Here is a 20227-nt window from a genome sequence, read left to right as displayed (position 1 = left end):
TTTAATATTATGTTTGTTATTATGTGTAATATATAATTGTCATTGTCTCGAAACAGACATAATTTGAAAGATAAGATAAAAACGTCTATCATTATATTAGCATATTGATAAAACATTACAATGGGATAGTACAATAGTAAATAAAATAATTGTAGTGTTCTTAAATAGTAACGTTCTTAGTGTAATAATTCATGATGGAACATTTTGGCTTATCTCATATTCTATATGAGCCAGATAAATATAGTCCAGATACTTTGGACCTATTAGCCGACGAAGAAGCGAGGGAATATTGGCTTAACACCTGTGAAAAGCTCGTGGAAAAATACGTTAATTTTGCTCTATCAAATACAGAAGATCCCACAGTTGAAATAAGAGCTTTAAAATTTAAGACTTGTTATGTAGAGGCATTAAAAGAGCTTAGAATTAATCCACTGTAAGTAAATTGGCTTGGATAAAAATATATAAAAGCTTTGCTATATTTTTAATCGTATTTTCTTTATATTAATTGCTTATTTATATTTTAGTGCACATGGGCAATTGACTATCCGATTGCTTCTTGACGTCAACGAAACATGCCTTCGTTCTCAGGGTTTTTTTGACTTATGGAAACAACAAAAGCTGTATGAAAATGAAGCTGCTTTATCAAGCCTTGCAGGAAGATTAGCAGAAATTGATGGTTTGGCTGATGACCGGCAAAGGTGGACTGAGTTGTGTAGAGGTGTTCTTGCTGGTATGTATGAGTAAGGTGTAATAATAGTTAAAAATATATTATAAAATATTGATGGCTAAAGAAAGTACCATTTGTTCACAGGTAATATGTTTGATTGGGGTGCACAAGCTGTAACATCAATTTTAAATTGTGGACTTTATGAAGCTTTGCAGAAAATACAAAAAAGGCCATGGTTATATGATGGCTTAGAGAAATGGATAGATAAATTAGAGGTAATTGTGACTTTACCTTTAATTTCATTACTTTTTCAATGAGAAGAGTTTCCATATTTTTTTCAATGTCTTTTATGTTACAGAAAACTGTTCACCACTGTGCTGCTATTTTTGTAGATAACAGTGGTGTGGACATTGTGCTTGGTATTTTGCCATTTGTAAGAGGTTTACTGTTGAGGGGTACATCAGTTATTTTGTGTGCTAATGAATGGCCAGCTTTAAATGATGTTACTAATGTTGAACTGGAGGAGGTACTTCAACGTGCATCATTAATTTGCCCTATCCTTGCTGCTGCAATGGCTACGGGAGATTTAGTAGTTAGATCTAGTGGACAAAGAGGCCCTTGTCTCGATCTTAGAACTATCAGTGTAGGTGAGATGAATGATTGAAACTGAATTTGAGTATTTTTCAAATAATAGTGTGATTAAAACAATATTTTTTTTAGGACTTTGCTCTGAAATGAAGATGCGAGGAGTAGATTTAATTATTTTAGAAGGTATGGGAAGAGCCCTACATACAAACTTAAATGCTCGTCTTGCTGTGGACTCCCTTAAGTTAGCTGTAGTAAAAAATGCATGGCTAGCACAGCGTCTAGGTGGTCCACTATTTTCAGTTATTTTTATCTACGAAGACAAGCCTTCAGAAACAAATTAAATTTATAATTATGAATCTAATACAGTATTCTTTCATAAAAAGCAGTCACTGTTCTATTATTAACTTTCAATAGATATTAATTACTCTTTGTAAATTAAACATTCACATTTTAGAATGTTTCATGTTAATGTCCTATGGCATTTTTTGGAATATATTGAGTGTTACCCTGAAATGTTTTTCATTGTAATGTTATTTGTTATAACTATGTTACAATTTCAGTGAAAAATAAAATGCAGTAAGTATCATTTTTATTTAAATAAAAAAAAAACACCTATTGAATCTAAGATCTCAACTTTAAAGAAGAGAAAAAAGTATTTTTAACAATTCATTAAAGTATATGCTAAGGGAATCATAGTATATAAACAACATGACTGTTACACTGTACAAGAAATTAGGTAAACAGATGGTCATAAAATCATAAGTTATAAAAGAATGTTCCTATAATCTAAAATGATTGAAAATTTAATAATAATTAACACTTCCAACTTGTACACACTATAATAAGTAAAGGCAACACTATAATGCACCACTTACTGTGGTCACAAATGGATAAATTTCATGAAGTCAACCATAAATCAAAACTTCATCCTAATGTGACAAACTTTTTTTTTCTCTATTAAGACCTATTTAACCAAGCAATTACTTTGAACAATAAGTAAGCAATACTTATTGCATAAGCAATTTTTTCTTTCTGTTGTCGCTGCAATTGTTCAGCTTCAATAGACATTACACGTCGATTTAATTTGACGATTTGCCTTCTTAAATGTACTAGCTCCTCTGAAGTAGAAAGCCCTTCACCATTGCCCATTGGTGGTGTTGGATCTCTAAAACATTGAATACATTATGATTATAAATTATATAATTGTTATTATATTGATAAAAGTAATCTCTAGGTATGTTATGTTAAATCATAAAAATAGCTATTAACAAATAAGAAATCATTTATAATTTTGCTATGGCCATTAATATATCCCACATTTTGAAATAACACTCCAAATTTCAAAAATATTGAGATGTTCTTGAACAAATTAATCAATAGTTTATATATAAATAGTTTTAACAAACTTAAAATGCTAATATTAAAACAAAATGGCAATTATCAATTGTGAAAATGATATCAAGTTTTTAGATATATATTTTTATTTTTTTTTACTTCTGAAAATAATGACCATTTATTGGGCATTTACTGGTATATTTGCAAATACTTCTAACAGTGGCCCATTTGTCAGTCCACTTCCTAAATATCTTATTACTTTAAGGAGATATAATTGTTTTCATTATTCATATACCTTAGCACGAGACGCGATTCAGTCATTGTTGATTCATTGAAATGGTCAGGGAGTGGTGTTAATGCTTGTACTCTGCCACCTACAGCATGAATAGTTCGAACATTTTTTGGTGGTGAGTTTGGCATATCATTGGGATAATCATCAGCTGACGGAAAGTAGTGTTGATCAAGAGTAATAACACGAGGCGGTGTGCTCACACGGACCATGCCAGGATCATTAGGCAAAACTGCATTGTCCAATTGAATCTCTCTAGGTGTAGCTTTTGTTCCTGTATAAAATAAAAAAAGGTAATCACAAAAGTTTGGTTTCATTTATTGAAAAAGAAAACAAGTAATATTTTATAAATTAAATTTAAAGAAGTAAGTATTGAAATATACAGTATTAATAATTTAATAATGTTTAAGTATTTGAACTATTTCATGATTAAGTTTTTCCTTATTGGACTAACGCATAGAAGGAAATAATAAAATGGAAAACAAAAGGGAAGAGATAATACCCAACTGTTGTTTTAAAAGTTATAAGTTGTTAAAAAAAATATAAAAATATTCTCAAAAATATTTTTATGTAATTATACATTGAATACAAAGTATAATGTTATCATTATAAATATTACTATCTTTGAGTTGTCTAAATGGAATTAAGATTTATGGATCTTCTTTTAAAATATTTTTGTAAGAATTTATAATTGTAATTGGTGTAAGATCAAATTTAGAATTTAATCAAAGCTGTATGGTTTTGGCAAATCTCAAGATAGCAGTTCCATTCCAATATGTGGTTACATGGGACTGATCCAAACTAATGATGAGGCTAAATTTGTCTTGTTGAGAATTGTTGCATTTTTGGACATAACAATAAGTTCTATATTATAATATGATCATTAAAAATTATTTACATATTACATAAATAAATTGCTTAAAATAAACACAAACTAAACCAAAACATCTTCAATAACTTATGTTATGTTACCTATATGTTGATCTTGGCCAACAACAAGTATTCTCTCAGGTACTTTCATATCAAATTTCTCATTGGCATAATCCCATCCAGTGACCATTCCATTTGGAGTACTATCTTCATCGCCAATATCACCCGTTGCCTTAAATATAGTAAGTGGAAAGCAGTTTAGAAAAACTTAAACTGGTTAAACTTGAAGAATATATTTATAAATTTAACTAAAAATATATATCTAAACAGTTACTTATCTACGATTAAAAAACTTCATTTTTAACTAAAAAAAAATAGGTGTTCAAAATTTGCTTGTACTTTGTACTCATTAATTTTAATTGTCTTATTTTGTCTTCGTATTCAATTTTTTTATACCAGCTTGACATGAGTCATGCTTTTTAGCTCACATTAAAAATATATTGTATTTACCTTTATCCTTTGTGGAACTGTCATGTTATGGCTTATGAGCCGAGTATAAGATTCGTCAGAGGGATATTGCATTGTACCCACAAAACTATAGCAATATCAAAGTTGACAGTCAATAAACGAACCTTAAGATGAGAAAAGTAGTTTCATTAATCGTAACAAGATTAATTGACGATTTCGAAAAAAATGTTTCAGTGTACGACTGATATGCACTTGAAAAAATTAAGTATGAATTATTTTACTTGTCAAATTTTTTCACATACCAGTATATACAAAATAATAGATATTGAGGATAGAATTTAATATAGTCGGGATTATTAAATAATAAATATTAATATAGATCTTCACCAAGAATCTGACAGACATTAGACAATACCTTTTACATTTATACCTGACGTAACTGGTAATGACAGTTGTCATATCTGATAAACTGACAACTTCCAAAGATTAGAGATCTCTTTTTGGGCAATCATTGCATATTGTCATTGGTCGGTTTCAATAGAATAATATATATAAATATATAAGAAATTATTATAACAATAATTAAATAATGTGACTAAGGAAGAAAAGCACGTCATTGTCTCAATTTTTAATGTCTCATTAAATTAAATACATATAAGAGAGACTAATGGTATTAATAAAATATATACGAATCAGATTCACAAAATTTGAACGCTCTTCTAATAAATATTAAATGCCGTGTTCATCTGTCATTGGTGATTGGTGTTAAATTGTATCAAAAAGTAGATACTTGATAGGATTTTTCGTATTAAATAAAAAATCTAAACATCGTCATAAACTACACCAAAAATGTTAAAATTATATTAAAATAGTCTTCTTTTCTTAATTAAATTTTTCTTTTTTAGTTTATTAATGCGTGTGTGATTATTTTAATAACAGAATGAAAGCTACCGGTGGAATAGTCTTTTTAATTATATTAGCCCACGTTTTATTCACTTTTGCTACTAACTCTGACTCCTTGAAGCGCGAAGAGAGGAAATCTAAAGGAGTAACCACGTTCGTAAGCGCTAAATGGGAAGTAACTCCAATTGTTTTGGAATTAGCAGAATACCTTTCAGGCGAGAGCACAGACTTATTTTGGTCGTATTTCGATGGAATAAATTCTTTAAAAACAAACTTGAATACTCTAGGTAATTTTTTTTTCTTATTTTAACATAATTAATTAAACACAGTAGTGTTTAATAATGTAAAGTTATGATAAAAATGAATCAAAAAGCAGGCAGAAAGTTATACCACATACATGATTTGGTTTGGTTGCAGAAACAGATAAACAAGTCTATGATGCTTGTATTGGGGTAGCCAGCTCACTACTAGCTCCAGCCCAACTTCGTATGGCTAAACTTGCTCTCTCAATGCATTTAACGTCACCAACTGTTCGTATGTTTGATCAAATTGCTACACACAATGGAGCTAAGGATGTTTCGTGTGACACATTTGTATCAATTGCATCTAGAAAAATTTGTGATAATGATGCATTAAGGGATGTACTTAAGTCATCTGCTAAGTATGACCCTGTAAGTAAATAAACCATAAATATTAATTTGCCCAGGCAACAATAATAATTCCAATCTAAAATATCTGGCAAATATTTTATTTGTTTTTAATTTTCTACAAAATATGATATTGGTATGTGAATATTTTTTACATTAATTATTTTATCATAATTCTAGGAGGATCATAAACTAGAAACATATCTGTTAGATCATTCATATCCAAGCAGTGATAACAAGAGTCTTACAGCAATTCTATATGGAGAACTGGGAATGGCAGATTTTGCTGCTAAACACAAAATCCTCTCAGGATATGCAGATTTAGGCTTAATCAACTACATAGTTAGATGGAATGTTAAGGTTTGTTTTATAACATTAATATTCAGAAATAGAAGTTCCTCAGTTTATTAAAAATGATAAAAATATTTTTGTGAATTTTTTTATTCTAGCCTAGGGGAAAACCTAAAGTACGTCTGTCAGGTTATGGAGTTGAATTACAATTAAAAAGTACTGAGTACAAAAGTCAAGATGACACTACACCGAAGGAGTCAGAGAGTGGTGAATCTTCAGTACCTTCAGCAGAAGAAGATGAAAATGACCCACAAAACCAAATTGATGGATTTAATTTTGGAAGGCTCAAGTAAGTATTGTTAAAGAATGCTGAAGTGCATATGTTTCATTTATATTTACCCACATTTTATTTAAATATAAGTAGCAATAGAGATATTTTTCTTACTATTATTTATACCAGTGCCCATAACCTAATGAGTGTCTTTGTTACTTGAATAGATGAATAATTGATTTAATAAGTAAGTATAGTGTTAGATTAATAGAAGTATAAAATTTTAATGTGCTGTAAACAAAAAATACCTTTTGCAATTGCTTTATATTTGTGAAATGACTGCATAAATAAAATCGAAATAATTAATAGGACATTAGTTAGTGCCAAATATTTTGTGATTTTGTGTTATACTGCAAAGTTCTATTAATAAAATTTGACTATGTTCAAGAGCTCTATCCTATTTGATTGTAACACCCTTAAACTCATCTTAAATACACCTATATAAATTCCATCTACAGGCCAAAATAAACCTTATAATCTAGGATATTACTTAGTTGTCTAACATTTTTAGAAATAATGATCTTAACATTTAAAATTTATTCTTCTATTTCTTTTTAACATTTCAATCAAAAATGTATATCTTTGCTACAAACTTGTTGCCTGTAATTCTAATGTACAATATTTTTGTTGCAATAGAAACCTATTTCCTGCCTTACGTACGCCATTGGAACGTTTTCGACGTCACTTGTCTGAAACAAGTGAAGAACTGGCTCCACTTAAGGTTTGGCAGATGCAGGCACTCAGTATGCAAGCAGCTGCTGCTGTTATAGATGCCCATGATGCTGGTGGTGATGAAGCTCTGAAAGTTTTAACATCAATTGCACAAAACTTTCCAATGCAAGTTAGTATTTGGATATATAAGAATTTAGTCAATATGTTTTATACCTACTTATTATATAATTGAATTTTACAGAAATGTTTTAAAAAAAAAGAAAATATCAGACTTGGTAGATCTATAAAACATAGAATTTATTTATGATCAATGTAATAACCCTAGCAAACATTTGTTTATTTAGACAAAGTCTCTCATTCACGTAAACGTACCACGGTCATTCCGCGACGAGGTGCTATACAATCAAGACATTTGGGCGTCATCGCTGGGTCTGCGAGCCGCGGAGCCTCTATTACTGGTGTCAGGCGCGCAGTACGACGCAGAGGAGGTTGACGTACTAGCGCTGCTGAATGCTCTTAGAGACGACATTGGCCCTATGAACACCTTGCATGCTCTAGGTAATCTAATATTATATTCTAAATACTAATTTTAGTAATTTAATTTAAAGCGAAATTATTATTTTTACCAGATTGAAGAATTTCCTAGTGTAAATTTTTGAAAATCTTGTTGTATATAACAATCTGGTTTACCTAGAATAAACGGGTGAAGTTTCCTAAAATCCATCCTTAGTGAATGTCTACACCCCAGGAACCCACCTGCCAAATTTCTAGGTTGTAGGTGTTATAGTTTCTGAGAGTTCGTAATTAATTAGTGAGTGGTATTTCGCTTATATATATATATAGATTTTGATTTCTCTTTTTCTCTAATTTTTGGACAGGATTATCAAAGAATTTCATCAACAAGCTGATGGCGCTTGATGTGGGTGAGACTTACACGTGGGAGGAGTATGGCCTAGACATCCGCGACACGGCCATCACGTGGCTTAACGACTTGGAATCAGACGAACGGTACCGACGGTGGCCTTCATCTTTCATGGAGTTGTTGCGGCCCACATACCCTGGAATGTTGAGAAACTTAAGAAGGAATATTTATAACTATGTAAGTTTAATTATTCATTATAAAAGAAATATATCATCAGGGGAAAGGAAGAAAAGATGCTTTAGCATCAAAATGGTACTTTTCCCTTCTACCTATGGTACACCGCTGCTGCTGCTGATGTCACATTGCTGGTCTTCGCGAATAACTAACAAGAAGTGGAAAGTGAATATGGATGGCAAAACCAAAAAATGATTTCGACGAACGAACTGGATGAAAAATGGAAGACTTATTATCGGAAATAGCATAGATGTATAATATATATTTATCATCACCAGGTAATAGTAGTGGACCCGACATGCCCGTCGTCGGCGCCGCCGCTGAAGCTGGGCGAGACGCTGCTGAAGCACGCGACGCCGGTGCGCGTGGGGCTGGTGCTGGCGCCGCCCGCGCACGCCCCCGCCCGCCGCGCCGCGCTGGCGCTCGCCGTGCGTGCCGCCTTCAACTACGTCGCGCAGGAGAAGAACTCCAACAAGGAAGCCTTTTACTTCCTGACGCAGGTGACTGACAATCATGAGACGACCCAAATTCGGCTAGTTCCGATTAGATTTTATCGTGTCTGACGATTTCTCTTTTTGTTTTTTTTTGCAGCTTTTACAGACGGCCCCGGAAGACGGTGTCGATATTGACCACATCAAAGAACATTTGAAGAAATATGCCAGTTTTAGTGCCAACCTTGACGACATTATATCTGAAGATTCTGAATACAACTTTGGTAATCAATTGGCCGAAGAATTCGTTTCGAAATTAGGAACCGATAAATATCCTCAGGTAAGAAAACTCATAAACAATGGTGTTCACTTTTTTAAATATTTTTTTTTTATTTTTAAACCAATACTACCGCTAATCAGTCTATCGTACCTTACCAGTGGAGAGGCCTATGTACGAGAGCAATCCGAGGACATAGGCATCTCCTAAGACGCGCCATTCACTCGGATCCGTCTTCTTCATTTTTATTTATCTGCAGGTATTGATAAACGGCGTACCACTGTGGGATGACAGTGCGACGCCGGTGACGTCGTCTGTGGAGCTGCTGGAGGAGGCGCTGGTGACGGCGCTATCCCGCCACACTGGACGCCTGCAGCGATCTGTTTTTCGCGGTGAACTCGCCGATACAGACGACGCAGTCGATTATCTTATGAAACAACCCCATATTATGCCGAGGTATTATGATGTTATTTTTGAAATATAAATTACAGATTATAATCTATGTATGACTGACTATTTAATGCTTTGAAAAATTGAAAACAGGTTAAACTTCGAATATTCGTTACAAAAAATTTATGTATTTTTAGATTGAATCGCCGAGTTTTGTCGTCTGACCCATCTCAATATTTGGATTTATCAGGAGTTCCATCTTCGACTGAATTATTTACAGAAGATAAAATCCATCGTCTACTACATTTGACGGGTAGGTTTTTTATCATCTTCATATATTAGTCCGAATCTGTTTATTGTTTCTGCTATTTTATGAAACGTACATATTTTTTAGGTCGTGACGCTCTGGCAACAGCTCTCCCGATACTAAAGTACTTTTCAAAACCGGGAAAACAGGAAAAGATAACTCAGACCATCTGGGTTATCGGTGACCTCAATGAGAAGGATACTAGAGAATTACTGAGAAATGCACTAACTTTTATGGTACTTAAATATCTTTTGAATTTTATCTTATTTTTATAATAGGCTAATTGCCACAAGTTGTCCATCAAAGTGTATCTGAAGAAAGAGTTTTGTACTTAAATACCGCGCACATATTTTTCCTACCTATTGAACTTAAACTGAAACTGTAATTGTACTCACTTGTACTTCATAAGTAAATCAAAAGATTTCGTTTATCAATAAAGTAAAACCCTTATTTGTGCTGTAAATAGATATGTTATGTACCTAATCTCTTTGAACTGTGTCCTGTTAACAAGAATGAAACAATTGTTGTATTGTTTGTTATAAAAAATAATTATTTCTATAATATATCATTAAACCCAAACAATTTGTATGATAGAGGGAGACAGGAGGAGCGCGTGTGGCGTTCATACCGAATGTAGACGGCACGTCGAGTGAGGACCAGTCGCTGAACAAGGTGGTGCTGGCAGCGGTGACCGCATTGGACTCCGCAGCGGCCACCAAGTATGTTGTGCGCCTGCTGGAAGACGAGGGTTGCCAGGAGAGACAAGACTGTGAAATATTGGTATGGAATTAAAATATTCTTATTAGAGAAGAGTTTTAATGTTCATTTTCTAGGGTAACGCTCGCCTCGACTTCAATAAATTGACAAAATCATAACTAACCGACTATAAAGATGATGTCTGTTACGGTAAAGGTTATTTTAAAGAGAATCAAGGGGTATATATTCTCTAGTGCTAAGTCGTCATCGGACTGGTCACTGATACTAACTAGTAGGCGTCCGCAGCCCGAGCTGGTGCCGCTGCTGCACAAGTACGAGTGGGTGCTGAAGGGCTCGCGCGTGCTGAGCGCGCGCGGCGCGCGGCTGCGGGCGGGCGCGCGCGCGCTCGTGCACAACGCGCGCCTCGTGGGCCCGCTCGCCCGCGGGGAGCGCTTCTCTCTCGACGACTTCGTGCTACTCGAGAGGTAAGCCCCGGGTTCCGTAAGTTTAATAAAAAGTTTTCTGATATGTGTTAAAAAACGTAGTAGGGTACTATTTCCTTATTCGATTCTATAAAAGGTAGTATTTTCGTTGTAGGTACAGCAACCAAGTGTATGGCGATAAGTTATCAGAAGTACTTAATAAAAAAAATACCGTGAGCAAAAACGACGTAGACGAAGATGGTGAGTGAAATTGAATGATAATTTTTTTTATTTTGTAAAGTGATTAATTCCGTTCACAATGTACAGCATGAAATCCCAACGTATCAAAGTGTATTCCATAATCCAAGCGGATACATAACGTACACATGCACCCGTCGGGTAGAGCATGGATGCCATTAACCCGGCCGGCCCGCACAGATGACGCGGTGGAGCTGTCGACGGAGAAGTACCTGCAGGTGGTGGCGGTGCTGTCGGCGCGAAGCCCGCGCGCGCGCACGGCGCTGCCGGCAGGCCTTCGCACCGAACACTCCGTCGTGGACCTGGCGCCGATCTACGACGACGAGGCGGCCGTCGAGGTGGGTTACACTAATCAAATACAGAATTCCCCAAGATTTTATTCCAAATTCCAAAAACTGATCGAAGTTATTTGTAGCGATCTGAATTTGCTGTATTGAAGCCAAAAATACTTTCTGATTTATCAATTTCGAGTAGTGTGTACACCGGTTTTCATGGGTACGCCACTCCGAGGTCCCGGGTTCGATTCCCGGCCGAGTCGATGTAGAAAAAGTTCATTAGTTTTCTATGTTGTCTTGGGTCTGGGTGTTTGTGATACCGTCGTTACTTCTGATTTTCCATAACACAAGTGCTTTAGCTTCTTACATTGGGATCAGAGTAATGTATGTGATGTTGTCCAATATTTAATTGTCATTCGCAATGTAACACAGATCGTGGCGGTGGTGGACCCAGCGTCGACTGCGGCTCAGCGCTTGGCGCCGCTGCTGCTGGTGTTGCGACGCGTCGTCAATTGTAGACTGCGATTGTTCCTCAACCCACAGGACAAAAACTCCGATATGCCACTTAAGAGGTTTGTTGTGCAAAAAACTTTTTAGAGTAAGCGTTCTCATTTATTTTTGATAACAGTATTTATTTTTAAAAAACTTCAAATTTTCATTGACTATTGAAAATGGATTTTTACGGATTTTTAAAGGACTTATAATATATATTATTATTGTATTTAAAAACACATATTTTTTTAATTGTTACGTTATGCATTTTTCTGTTTGTTTTTTATTTCACCAATAACAACTGTTAAGAGGTTTTGTCATCTTTATACCGGTAATAAAGTTCAACTAGCCGCTACATGTATAATAAAAACAAATAATTAAGCTAAGTTTATATTTTTCAAACTTAAACAAATGTTTTAGATTTAAAACTTAAACAAATGTTTTAGATTTAAAACATATAATGAATATTTGACCAAAATGATCGAACGGAAACTGCATAACCGTTCGTGGGTCGTCTAGCGATGTAAAAGTCACAGTTTCGATCTCGACTCGACTATTGTTGCCTCGACGCCTAGCACGAATTTCACACACGCACAGGAATAGTATATTTAAATAGTAGTCGTTAATCGTTACCATTGGCTGAAATTCTCTGCTGCATGTCGACAGCTTCTACCGCTACGTGCTGGAGCCGGAGCTGCAGTTCAGCAACTCGGGCGCGCTGGGCGCGGGCGCGGCGGCGCGCTTCTCCCGCCTGCCGCACGCGCCGCTGCTGTCGCTGGAGCTGCGCACGCCGCCCAACTGGCTCGTCGAGTGCGTCAAGTCCGTCTACGACCTCGACAACATCCGCCTGGCCGACGTCGACTCGGTGGTGCACAGGTTACTGGCTGCTTTGATTGTTAATCACATGAAGATGCCGATATGATTGTAAATTTTATTTGTTTTTGTCGTCATATTTTGTATCTGGGACAAATTCGTTCATTGATTCAGAGAGACCTGCGTAGTGTTTTGATTTTGAAACTCCTCTGTTACAGGTGACTAAAATGACTTTAAATTAAAATACCTTCTTGTGAATGACGATGCCAATATTTATTCATTTTTAGCGAGTTCGAACTGGAATATCTACTACTGGAAGGTCACGCGTGGGACACTAACCTAGGAACGCCTCCCCGCGGCCTGCAGCTCGTGCTGGGCACGCGGGACAAACCCGAGACTAAGGATACAATTGTGATGGCTAATCTTGGATACTTCCAGTTGAAGGCTAATCCTGGAGCCTGGACATTGCGGCTAAGACCGGGCCGTTCGGATGAAATTTACGAAATTGTGGGGTAATGTATCACCTTCATTTTGTTTTTAATTTAATTTAATCAATTATACAAAAATATATTGTAATTGATTATTTATGTCATTTTACTGAATTTAACGGTTGATTAATATTTATGTGCAATTCCAAAGGCATGAAAATACAGACACACCGGCCGGCAGTGATGACATCCAAGTCTTGATGAGCTCCCTTCGAAGTCACGTTATAAAATTGCGTGTCAGCAAGAAACCGGATAAACAAAATCTTGACCTACTTGTAGAAAATGATGAAAAGAATACTGGTGGAATTTGGAACTCTATTGCAAGGTAAATAAAGTTGCATTCGTAGATACTTACTGAATATACTACTACTACGTAAATTAAATTCATTGAGTAGCGGAATTTGTATTAACAATATGATAAAATAAGAAGATTTAAATTTTTAATCTAAACTTTTAAGATTATATGCCTACATAATACGGCTTACATTCGCAGCTTTTGGACCCATGTGTGTAAATGAAAAAACTGTCAAAACCTAATTTTGTTGACTGACACAATTGTAAATCATGTCGGTAACTTTTGATTTGGCAAAGTTATATAATAGCAAAAAGTCACGTAAACAATGAAGTGTAGATCTGTAACTTAAATAACAAAAAACTGGCTATAATACTTTTACTAGTAATTTTCATAATATATTTTTTTACCAACAGTTCATTCGGCGGCGGCGAAGACCAAGAAACTCAAGATGAGACGATTAACGTGTTCTCGGTAGCGTCGGGTCATCTCTACGAGAGGTTCCTGCGTATCATGATGTTGTCCGTTTTGAAAAACACAAAGTCACCGGTCAAATTTTGGTTCTTGAAGAATTATCTTAGCCCGTCGTTAAAGGTGTGGCCATTGTATGTTAATATTATTGACTTTGCTTATAATGACGATTACAGATCAAGAATTACCTAATATGATGAATGAATTTAAACATCAAGTGCGTATAAAGTTTCTTGGTGGTAGGGCTTTGTGCAAGCCCGTCTGGGTAGGTACCACCCACTCATCAGATATTCTACCGCCAAACAGCAGTACTCAGTATTGTTGTGTTCCGGTTTGAAGGTTGAGTTAGCCAGTGTAACTACAGGCACAAGGGATGTAGCATCTTGGTTCCCAAGGTTGGTGGCGCATTGGTGATGTAAGGAATGGTTAATATTTCTTACAACGCCATTGTCTATGGGCGATGGTGACCACTAACTATCAGGTAGCCCATTTGCTCGTCCGCCTACCGATATCATAAAAAGAAAAATAAAGTCACTACAACAAGGTTGGCTATGGTGGTGTATATAAGTGATGATAATTTTATGTAAAGTTTTGATCTATTAGACATCTTAAAAAAAGTATTAGTTACATGCATTACATTTTCATAATAAATAAAAGTTTATTTTGAAAATATTTTAAGAGACAGGGCATATCATTCTGATTAGATTATATAGAAGATAAATAAGCGTGCAAGTATTTTTGATTTTCATGCGGGATACATAAAATTCATTATATAGAAAAATTCGTAGAAACTGATTGAAGATCGATTTCTGGCCGAAGTTGAAGTCCAAGTCGATTTATCACAACCTTAATAAATAATTATTTTTTAAATTTCTGTATGTATATAAACTTAACGAGTTGATGAACTGAGTTGATAAAATCACCTTGCAATAAATAATGTTAATTAAAATAAAATTTACTTAAAAGTCATTTGTTAAATTAATACGCAATAAGTTATACTTTTTGTAAAGTTCTGTGACATTAGAATGTCACTAGTAGTCTACTAGCAAAAAAAAAATCATTAAACCTCTTTTGATACTTAAAAATAAAATCTATAAATAGACTAAAATAAAGTCGCTGTTTGCTTCTGCCGGTATCTGAAAGTGGCCGAAGCCGAAGCTTCGTTCGAGCACTATATTGAGTATTTTAATTAATGAAAACGAGAAGCTACTGAGTTTTTTGCCGGTTATTTGTATGATATCAGTTATAACATAGAGTTCATAATTCTGTTCAGGACATTCTACCGTACATGGCGCAAGAGTACGGGTTCCAGTACGAGTTGGTACAGTACCAGTGGCCCCGATGGCTGCAGCGACAGCGCGACCGGCAGCGCACCATCTGGGGGTACAAGATTCTGTTCCTAGACGTGCTCTTCCCGCTGCACGTAAAGAAGATCATATTCGTCGACGCTGACCAGGTGACGACATGACTTATTTATTGGAGTAATATTGTTTGTATGTGTTATGTGTTTATTGTATATATTTACTTTTATTTTACTTTTTTGAGTATAGGGATGAATATTAATGATATTTCTTACTTTCTCTCAAATGATATAAAAAAGCTATATATATAATAATCATTTTCATAGATTGTTCGAGCTGACCTGAAGGAACTAGTTGATTTGGACCTCGCTGGTGCTCCTTATGGTTACACGCCCTTCTGTGATAGCAGGAAAGAAATGGAAGGATTCAGGTTGGTTTTATTGAAGACTACTCAATTAAAATAAAAAAGACTTAATAAATCTAATAAATTTGGGAAAAGAATTTAATTGATTTATTTTTGTGATTGAATATTGTACACAGGTTCTGGAAGCAAGGTTACTGGCGTAATCACCTCCAGGGTCGCAGCTACCACATCAGCGCGTTGTACGTGGTGGACCTCAAGCGCTTCCGAAGGATTGCTGCCGGCGACCGCCTTCGCGGCCAGTACCAGGCCCTCAGCCAGGACCCCAATAGTTTATCTAACTTGGGTATGATTTTTTTTTTTAATTAATATTATTTGATAAAAATTCTAACATTTACAATTGTCTTAGATTATTTTACTTCACTTATAATAAATTCGAATTAAATATTCGTACTCTCAGAGGTGTGTAATATTTGTTATAACATGCTCTGTTACAGATCAAGACTTACCTAACAACATGATTCACCAAGTGGCTATAAAATCACTACCACAGGAATGGCTTTGGTGCGAAACTTGGTGTGATGATAATTCAAAGCAATACGCTAAGACAATTGATTTGGTAAGATATTGTTTTTTTTTTAAATGTAACTTAATATATAATCAATAATAATTAATCTAATCTTTCAATGACACGGCATTAGATTTAAACATTTCTATGTTCTCAGCGTTAAGCTATCAATTCAACGCAGCCAAATGGGGATTCCAAAATTACGTTGTTATCGATATAAACTGTTTACATACTGCCCTTTTTCATAATGTAGTTCTTACCATTCAAAATGAATAAAGTTGTTATCAGGAAAGTACTGATAATATAACAAAAACATAAATATAATAACAACGATAGAGCATAACACTACTCTTGCCTTGTTTTTACAAAAAAACCTTAAAAGACGAACCGTGGAAATCGTTTTATATAAAGTGTAGCGATCGTGAGTTTTCGCGAGTGTATAATCTAAACAATACTATGCCACCAGTGCAACAACCCAATGACCAAAGAGGCGAAGCTGTCGGCCGCCATGCGGATCGTGCCCGAGTGGCGCCACTACGACGACGAGGTGCGGGCGCTGCAGGCGCGCGTGCGGCGCGGCCTGTACCAGCACGCCGACGGGGAACAGGTTCGGGAGCTGCGGCACTATAAATTACTTATATTAACCTACCTATTGGAAAGTCGCAGATGCGGTCCTGGCCTCTTGCTCTGATGTCATGTACATGGTAAAACAAATACTGGGTAACTATGTGGTTGGAATAATAATGAGGATTATCCATTGGTGTATGTTCTGTAAAGATTCATACATAATACATTTAGTAGATTTGACTATCCTCGATGAAGCAAGCTGGAACTTAAATGCAACATGCATTTAAGTTACTAAAACTCATAAAATTTAAAGTAAGGGGGCGTGATAGAACGCAATAATAGATGCAATACTCATTTCGAGTATATACTGTTTTTTTTTCAAAATGAAGACTCAACTTGGGATTACAATGAAAGACGTCAGGATCTGCCTTATAAGCTGGCCATTTTATTTATAGACTATTGAAATTGTGTACAGATATATTTATAAAATCTTTATTTTTATAGGAAATCGACGCACATCATGAAGAAATTACCAAAACAGGAACTACCTCAGGTAATAAAAAAAACTCCGTTCATCTAACTTAACTAGCTGAACCTGCAGTTTTATAAAACTTTACCGTCACCCCCCTAACTCTTTCCCCTATAACTATTTCCTCCTCGAGGGGTGATTTAAAAATGTAGCCCATATCCACGAGACTCAAACCATGAACAGACCAAATTTCATCTAAATCGGTTCAGTGTTTTAAGCGTGAAGAAGTACCTCAGGTAATAAAAAAAACTCCGTTCATCTAACTTAACTAGCTGAACCTGCAGTTTTATAAAACTTTACCGTCACCCCCCTAACTCTTTCCCCTATAACTATTTCCTCCTCGAGGGGTGATTTAAAAATGTAGCCCATATCCACGAGACTCAAACCATGAACAGACCAAATTTCATCTAAATCGGTTCAGTGTTTTAAGCGTGAAGAAGTAACAGAGTTACCATCGCATTTATAATATTAGTACAGATATATAGATTTTGTGTTATTGTGAATGATAATTCTCCATATTTGTTACAGATGATGAACACAAACATACGGAGTTATGATGGAATGGTGTTAATCAATATTGTAACTTAATGTTTTGTTATTCCAGTTTTGGTTGTGTATTGTGAACGTTTGTGCGAACTGAAGTGCTCATGAAAGTAAACTTATCGTGTCTCTATAATAATATAGTTAAATTTATTTGCTCTGTACTTTGTAAATATTAGCTAAAACAAATTCCATTATTATAAAATTTTTGTTTGCAATTCATTTCCAAAAAAACCCACTGTTAAGGACCAAAAGTTTTATTTTTACTTTTATTTAATATTCATTTTTTTATGCAATTTGTTTGTAAGTGAAAATGATGTGATTAGTAAAGGTAAAGCTAGGTGATGATATTATCGAAGTGTACAGTTGGGTGAATATTCGATTCATGTAAAGATTTCATTTCTCATCATTTGTTTCAGCCATATTATTGCTTTATTACTTTTTGTCGACGTGTCATTTATGACTGAAAACATGAGTTATATAGAAAATATACAAAACACACGCTTGATTTTTATAATTCAATATTGTTATAAAATGTCTCCGTTCTGAAATAATCTATTAATTAATTATTTTACCTCTTATGGATATCATGCTCCGTAGATTTTAGGTTACTTTCATTAAAGTCATATCTCATTCTTATACTGTTCACAATTATACCGTTTGCAATAGATTTGTCTGTAAACATCAACTGCAATAGCAAATAAAAAAATGTATAAAATTATTAAGTATTTTTTTATTTAACCTTTTTTTATTTTAATCGATGGTTAAAGCTAATATATGTAAAATTGCTCCATTTGAATTTGTTATTTTAGCTTTTTTCCTTAGCTATCTAATCACAAGATGTTTTCTACCGACCAGAAGTGAAAATTACTGAAACTAAAACGGCATATTTTCTATATCTCAGAAATATATGTCTAAAGCAGCCAAAATTCGATTCAATAATTAAACCCAAGCCTCTGTGAAAGGCGATAGAGTGCTCTTTTTTATGTACTTGGCTACGAAGTGTTGATGCATTTAGCGTTTGAAATACATATATATTTATTTATTTTTTTTTTTTATATATATATATAAAGGAAGTTAATTGAACAAGGTACTAATAATAATAGTGGATTACTATTACCCAGATTAGTAGGGCAATCAAAAACATCATTTTTATTTCAATTGTAATTAAAGTGTTTATATTAGCATAAAATAAATTAATTGTGTACTGCAATATTATTTTAATTTCAAACTCAAGTTGATTATGATCGCGAACCGTAAATACCGTAACCGTAGAAACGTAAAACAGAGATTTCATAATATTTACTTTGTTGGAAAGATTTATTAATACCTGATGACATAGACACTGGCGATACAAGAAGTTTTAAGTTCAAAACTTTGCTTTAAGGTATCAATATGCCTCCAACGGATAACCTTTGGAGGCACATTAGGTCGTGCTTATACATCTAATTACAGTGTCACTTCTACACACACTTTGCTCAGACCAGAACACAGCAATACAAAATGTTGATGTGTTTTGGTAATATCTGATGTGAGAACCTTCCATGTACTATTGTCTCTTTAGTCTAGTGGTTAGCCTATTAGGCCTCAGATCCCGATGTACTGCGTTCAAACCACGGGTCGGATTAATGAAGATATTCGGTTTTTCGGTAACAGCTCAGAGTCGGGAAGTTGGCAGTGTTTGCAGTCCCGTAGCTCAGAAAGCATGTAAAACTGGAGGTGCTTCGTCTGAACTAACGGTCGGAATTTCATCGATTTAACTTAAATTCCATCATAAGATTACTCGTATATTTACGCTCAACCTTATGCACTATTATACACATGTCTTGCGCAGTTGGCTAGTCTCCCTTGAGAATTGCCACCGTCACTAAAATCGGTCAGTAGGACGTTACGTGTATAAATGTTTGTTGTTCGGTTAAATAAAACACTCGAAAAATTTTAAGTACAGTTTTATTTACAATGTTAAACGACGATATCATTAAAATTTGTTATAACATCCTACCGTAGTTACATGAAGCACAAAATATTTCTACGTGTTGTAAACATTTACTCATTACTACTAACCCTACTTTGTTTACATACGTTTAGTAACTCTTGATTGTAATCATTTAAAATCCTTATATACATTTTAAGTGACAAATTAAATAATATTTCACGTAAAGCAATATCTATATCACCTACACACACTTATTGTCATAATAATAAAAAAGGATCACTAAATTAGGATTTTCATGGTTATCAGATATAAAAAAATTACAGAACTTATTTAAATATGATTCTTATTATTATTGTTTATTTCTTAATTAAACATGTGTCATATATTCTTATATCAATAGAATTTGGACAAAACATTAAAATCTGTCTATTAATTCATCGTCATGTCGATTTTGATTTAGAATTGTTAAAGTAATAAAAATACGATTCGTTTTGAATGCGAAAACAATTCACGAATCAAACGTACAAAGTACGTTTAAATCGAATTATATAGCTTGATTAAAACTTTGTACAAATTATATTGATATGATTTATACAAATGCTTTCTATATTTAAAATCTTGAAATGAAATTAACATATTATATATGGACTTAGCTA

At 34.5% G+C, this 20227-nt stretch overlaps 3 protein-coding genes across 7 annotated transcripts; 2 read left to right on the top strand and 1 right to left on the bottom strand.

Annotated features, from left to right (window-relative positions):
* On the top strand, positions 1 to 1768 carry LOC125073138 (4'-phosphopantetheine phosphatase). Of its 2 annotated transcripts, none has more exons than XM_047683854.1 (5): positions 1 to 433; positions 525 to 730; positions 812 to 942; positions 1026 to 1310; positions 1388 to 1526. In XM_047683854.1, the coding sequence occupies exons 1-5, from the start codon at positions 192 to 194 to the stop codon at positions 1403 to 1405; spliced, it is 882 nt and encodes a 293-aa protein (XP_047539810.1). In that variant the 5' UTR covers positions 1 to 191; the 3' UTR covers positions 1406 to 1526. The 2 variants fall into 2 exon arrangements, with proteins under 2 accessions (XP_047539810.1, XP_047539802.1); XM_047683846.1 differs by having other exon boundaries at positions 3 to 433; positions 1026 to 1314; positions 1388 to 1768.
* A 59-nt stretch (positions 1769 to 1827) lies between these two features.
* LOC125073150 (transport and Golgi organization protein 11) lies at positions 1828 to 4676 on the bottom strand. Of its 3 annotated transcripts, none has more exons than XM_047683884.1 (5): positions 4633 to 4676; positions 4260 to 4381; positions 3852 to 3981; positions 2886 to 3153; positions 1828 to 2420 (listed from the first exon to the last, which is right to left on the bottom strand). In XM_047683884.1, the coding sequence occupies exons 2-5, from the start codon at positions 4329 to 4331 to the stop codon at positions 2213 to 2215; spliced, it is 678 nt and encodes a 225-aa protein (XP_047539840.1). In that variant the 5' UTR covers positions 4332 to 4381; positions 4633 to 4676; the 3' UTR covers positions 1828 to 2212. The 3 variants fall into 3 exon arrangements, with proteins under 3 accessions (XP_047539840.1, XP_047539832.1, XP_047539822.1); XM_047683876.1 differs by having other exon boundaries at positions 4520 to 4654; XM_047683866.1 differs by lacking the exon at positions 4633 to 4676 and having other exon boundaries at positions 4260 to 4626.
* A 294-nt stretch (positions 4677 to 4970) lies between these two features.
* On the top strand, positions 4971 to 18337 carry LOC125068715 (UDP-glucose:glycoprotein glucosyltransferase). 2 transcript variants are annotated; one of them, XM_047678018.1, is made up of 28 exons: positions 4971 to 5407; positions 5538 to 5791; positions 5948 to 6127; positions 6217 to 6407; positions 7026 to 7230; positions 7406 to 7619; positions 7940 to 8160; positions 8436 to 8657; positions 8749 to 8928; positions 9125 to 9321; positions 9453 to 9568; positions 9650 to 9798; positions 10157 to 10342; positions 10565 to 10743; positions 10856 to 10941; positions 11119 to 11276; positions 11646 to 11785; positions 12372 to 12581; positions 12806 to 13030; positions 13158 to 13331; positions 13715 to 13892; positions 15043 to 15225; positions 15397 to 15500; positions 15611 to 15777; positions 15929 to 16050; positions 16466 to 16606; positions 17071 to 17119; positions 17627 to 18337. In XM_047678018.1, the coding sequence occupies exons 1-28, from the start codon at positions 5158 to 5160 to the stop codon at positions 17650 to 17652; spliced, it is 4707 nt and encodes a 1568-aa protein (XP_047533974.1). In that variant the 5' UTR covers positions 4971 to 5157; the 3' UTR covers positions 17653 to 18337. The 2 variants fall into 2 exon arrangements, with proteins under 2 accessions (XP_047533974.1, XP_047533966.1); XM_047678010.1 differs by having other exon boundaries at positions 17624 to 18337.
* Positions 18338 to 20227: the final 1890 nt, after the last annotated feature.

Source organism: Vanessa atalanta, chromosome 2 (genome assembly GCF_905147765.1).
Source record: "Vanessa atalanta chromosome 2, ilVanAtal1.2, whole genome shotgun sequence".
Classification (NCBI taxonomy): Eukaryota; Metazoa; Arthropoda; class Insecta; order Lepidoptera; family Nymphalidae; genus Vanessa; species Vanessa atalanta.
Note: the sequence above shows the minus strand (reverse complement) of the source record. Positions and strands in the feature narration are given on the sequence as shown.

What these genes read in the sequence shown, in the direction of transcription:
- LOC125073138 (XM_047683846.1), top strand. Translation starts at nt 192, where the DNA reads ATGATGGAACATTTTGGCTTATCTCATATTCTATATGAGCCAGATAAA. An exon ending in GTGTAGAGGTGTTCTTGCTG is followed by an intron (nt 731 to 811) that starts GTATGTATGAGT and finishes ATTTGTTCACAG; the next exon opens with GTAATATGTTTGATTGGGGT. An exon ending in AATGGATAGATAAATTAGAG is followed by an intron (nt 943 to 1,025) that starts GTAATTGTGACT and finishes TTTATGTTACAG; the next exon opens with AAAACTGTTCACCACTGTGC.
- LOC125073150 (XM_047683884.1), bottom strand. Translation starts at nt 4,331, where the DNA reads ATGCAATATCCCTCTGACGAATCTTATACTCGGCTCATAAGCCATAAC. An exon ending in TGGCCAAGATCAACATATAG is followed by an intron (nt 3,154 to 3,851) that starts GTAACATAACAT and finishes TATTTTATACAG; the next exon opens with GAACAAAAGCTACACCTAGA. An exon ending in GAATCGCGTCTCGTGCTAAG is followed by an intron (nt 2,421 to 2,885) that starts GTATATGAATAA and finishes TCAATGTTTTAG; the next exon opens with AGATCCAACACCACCAATGG.
- LOC125068715 (XM_047678010.1), top strand. Translation starts at nt 5,158, where the DNA reads ATGAAAGCTACCGGTGGAATAGTCTTTTTAATTATATTAGCCCACGTT. An exon ending in GAAGGAATATTTATAACTAT is followed by an intron (nt 8,161 to 8,435) that starts GTAAGTTTAATT and finishes TATCATCACCAG; the next exon opens with GTAATAGTAGTGGACCCGAC. An exon ending in ATCTTAGCCCGTCGTTAAAG is followed by an intron (nt 13,893 to 15,042) that starts GTGTGGCCATTG and finishes AATTCTGTTCAG; the next exon opens with GACATTCTACCGTACATGGC.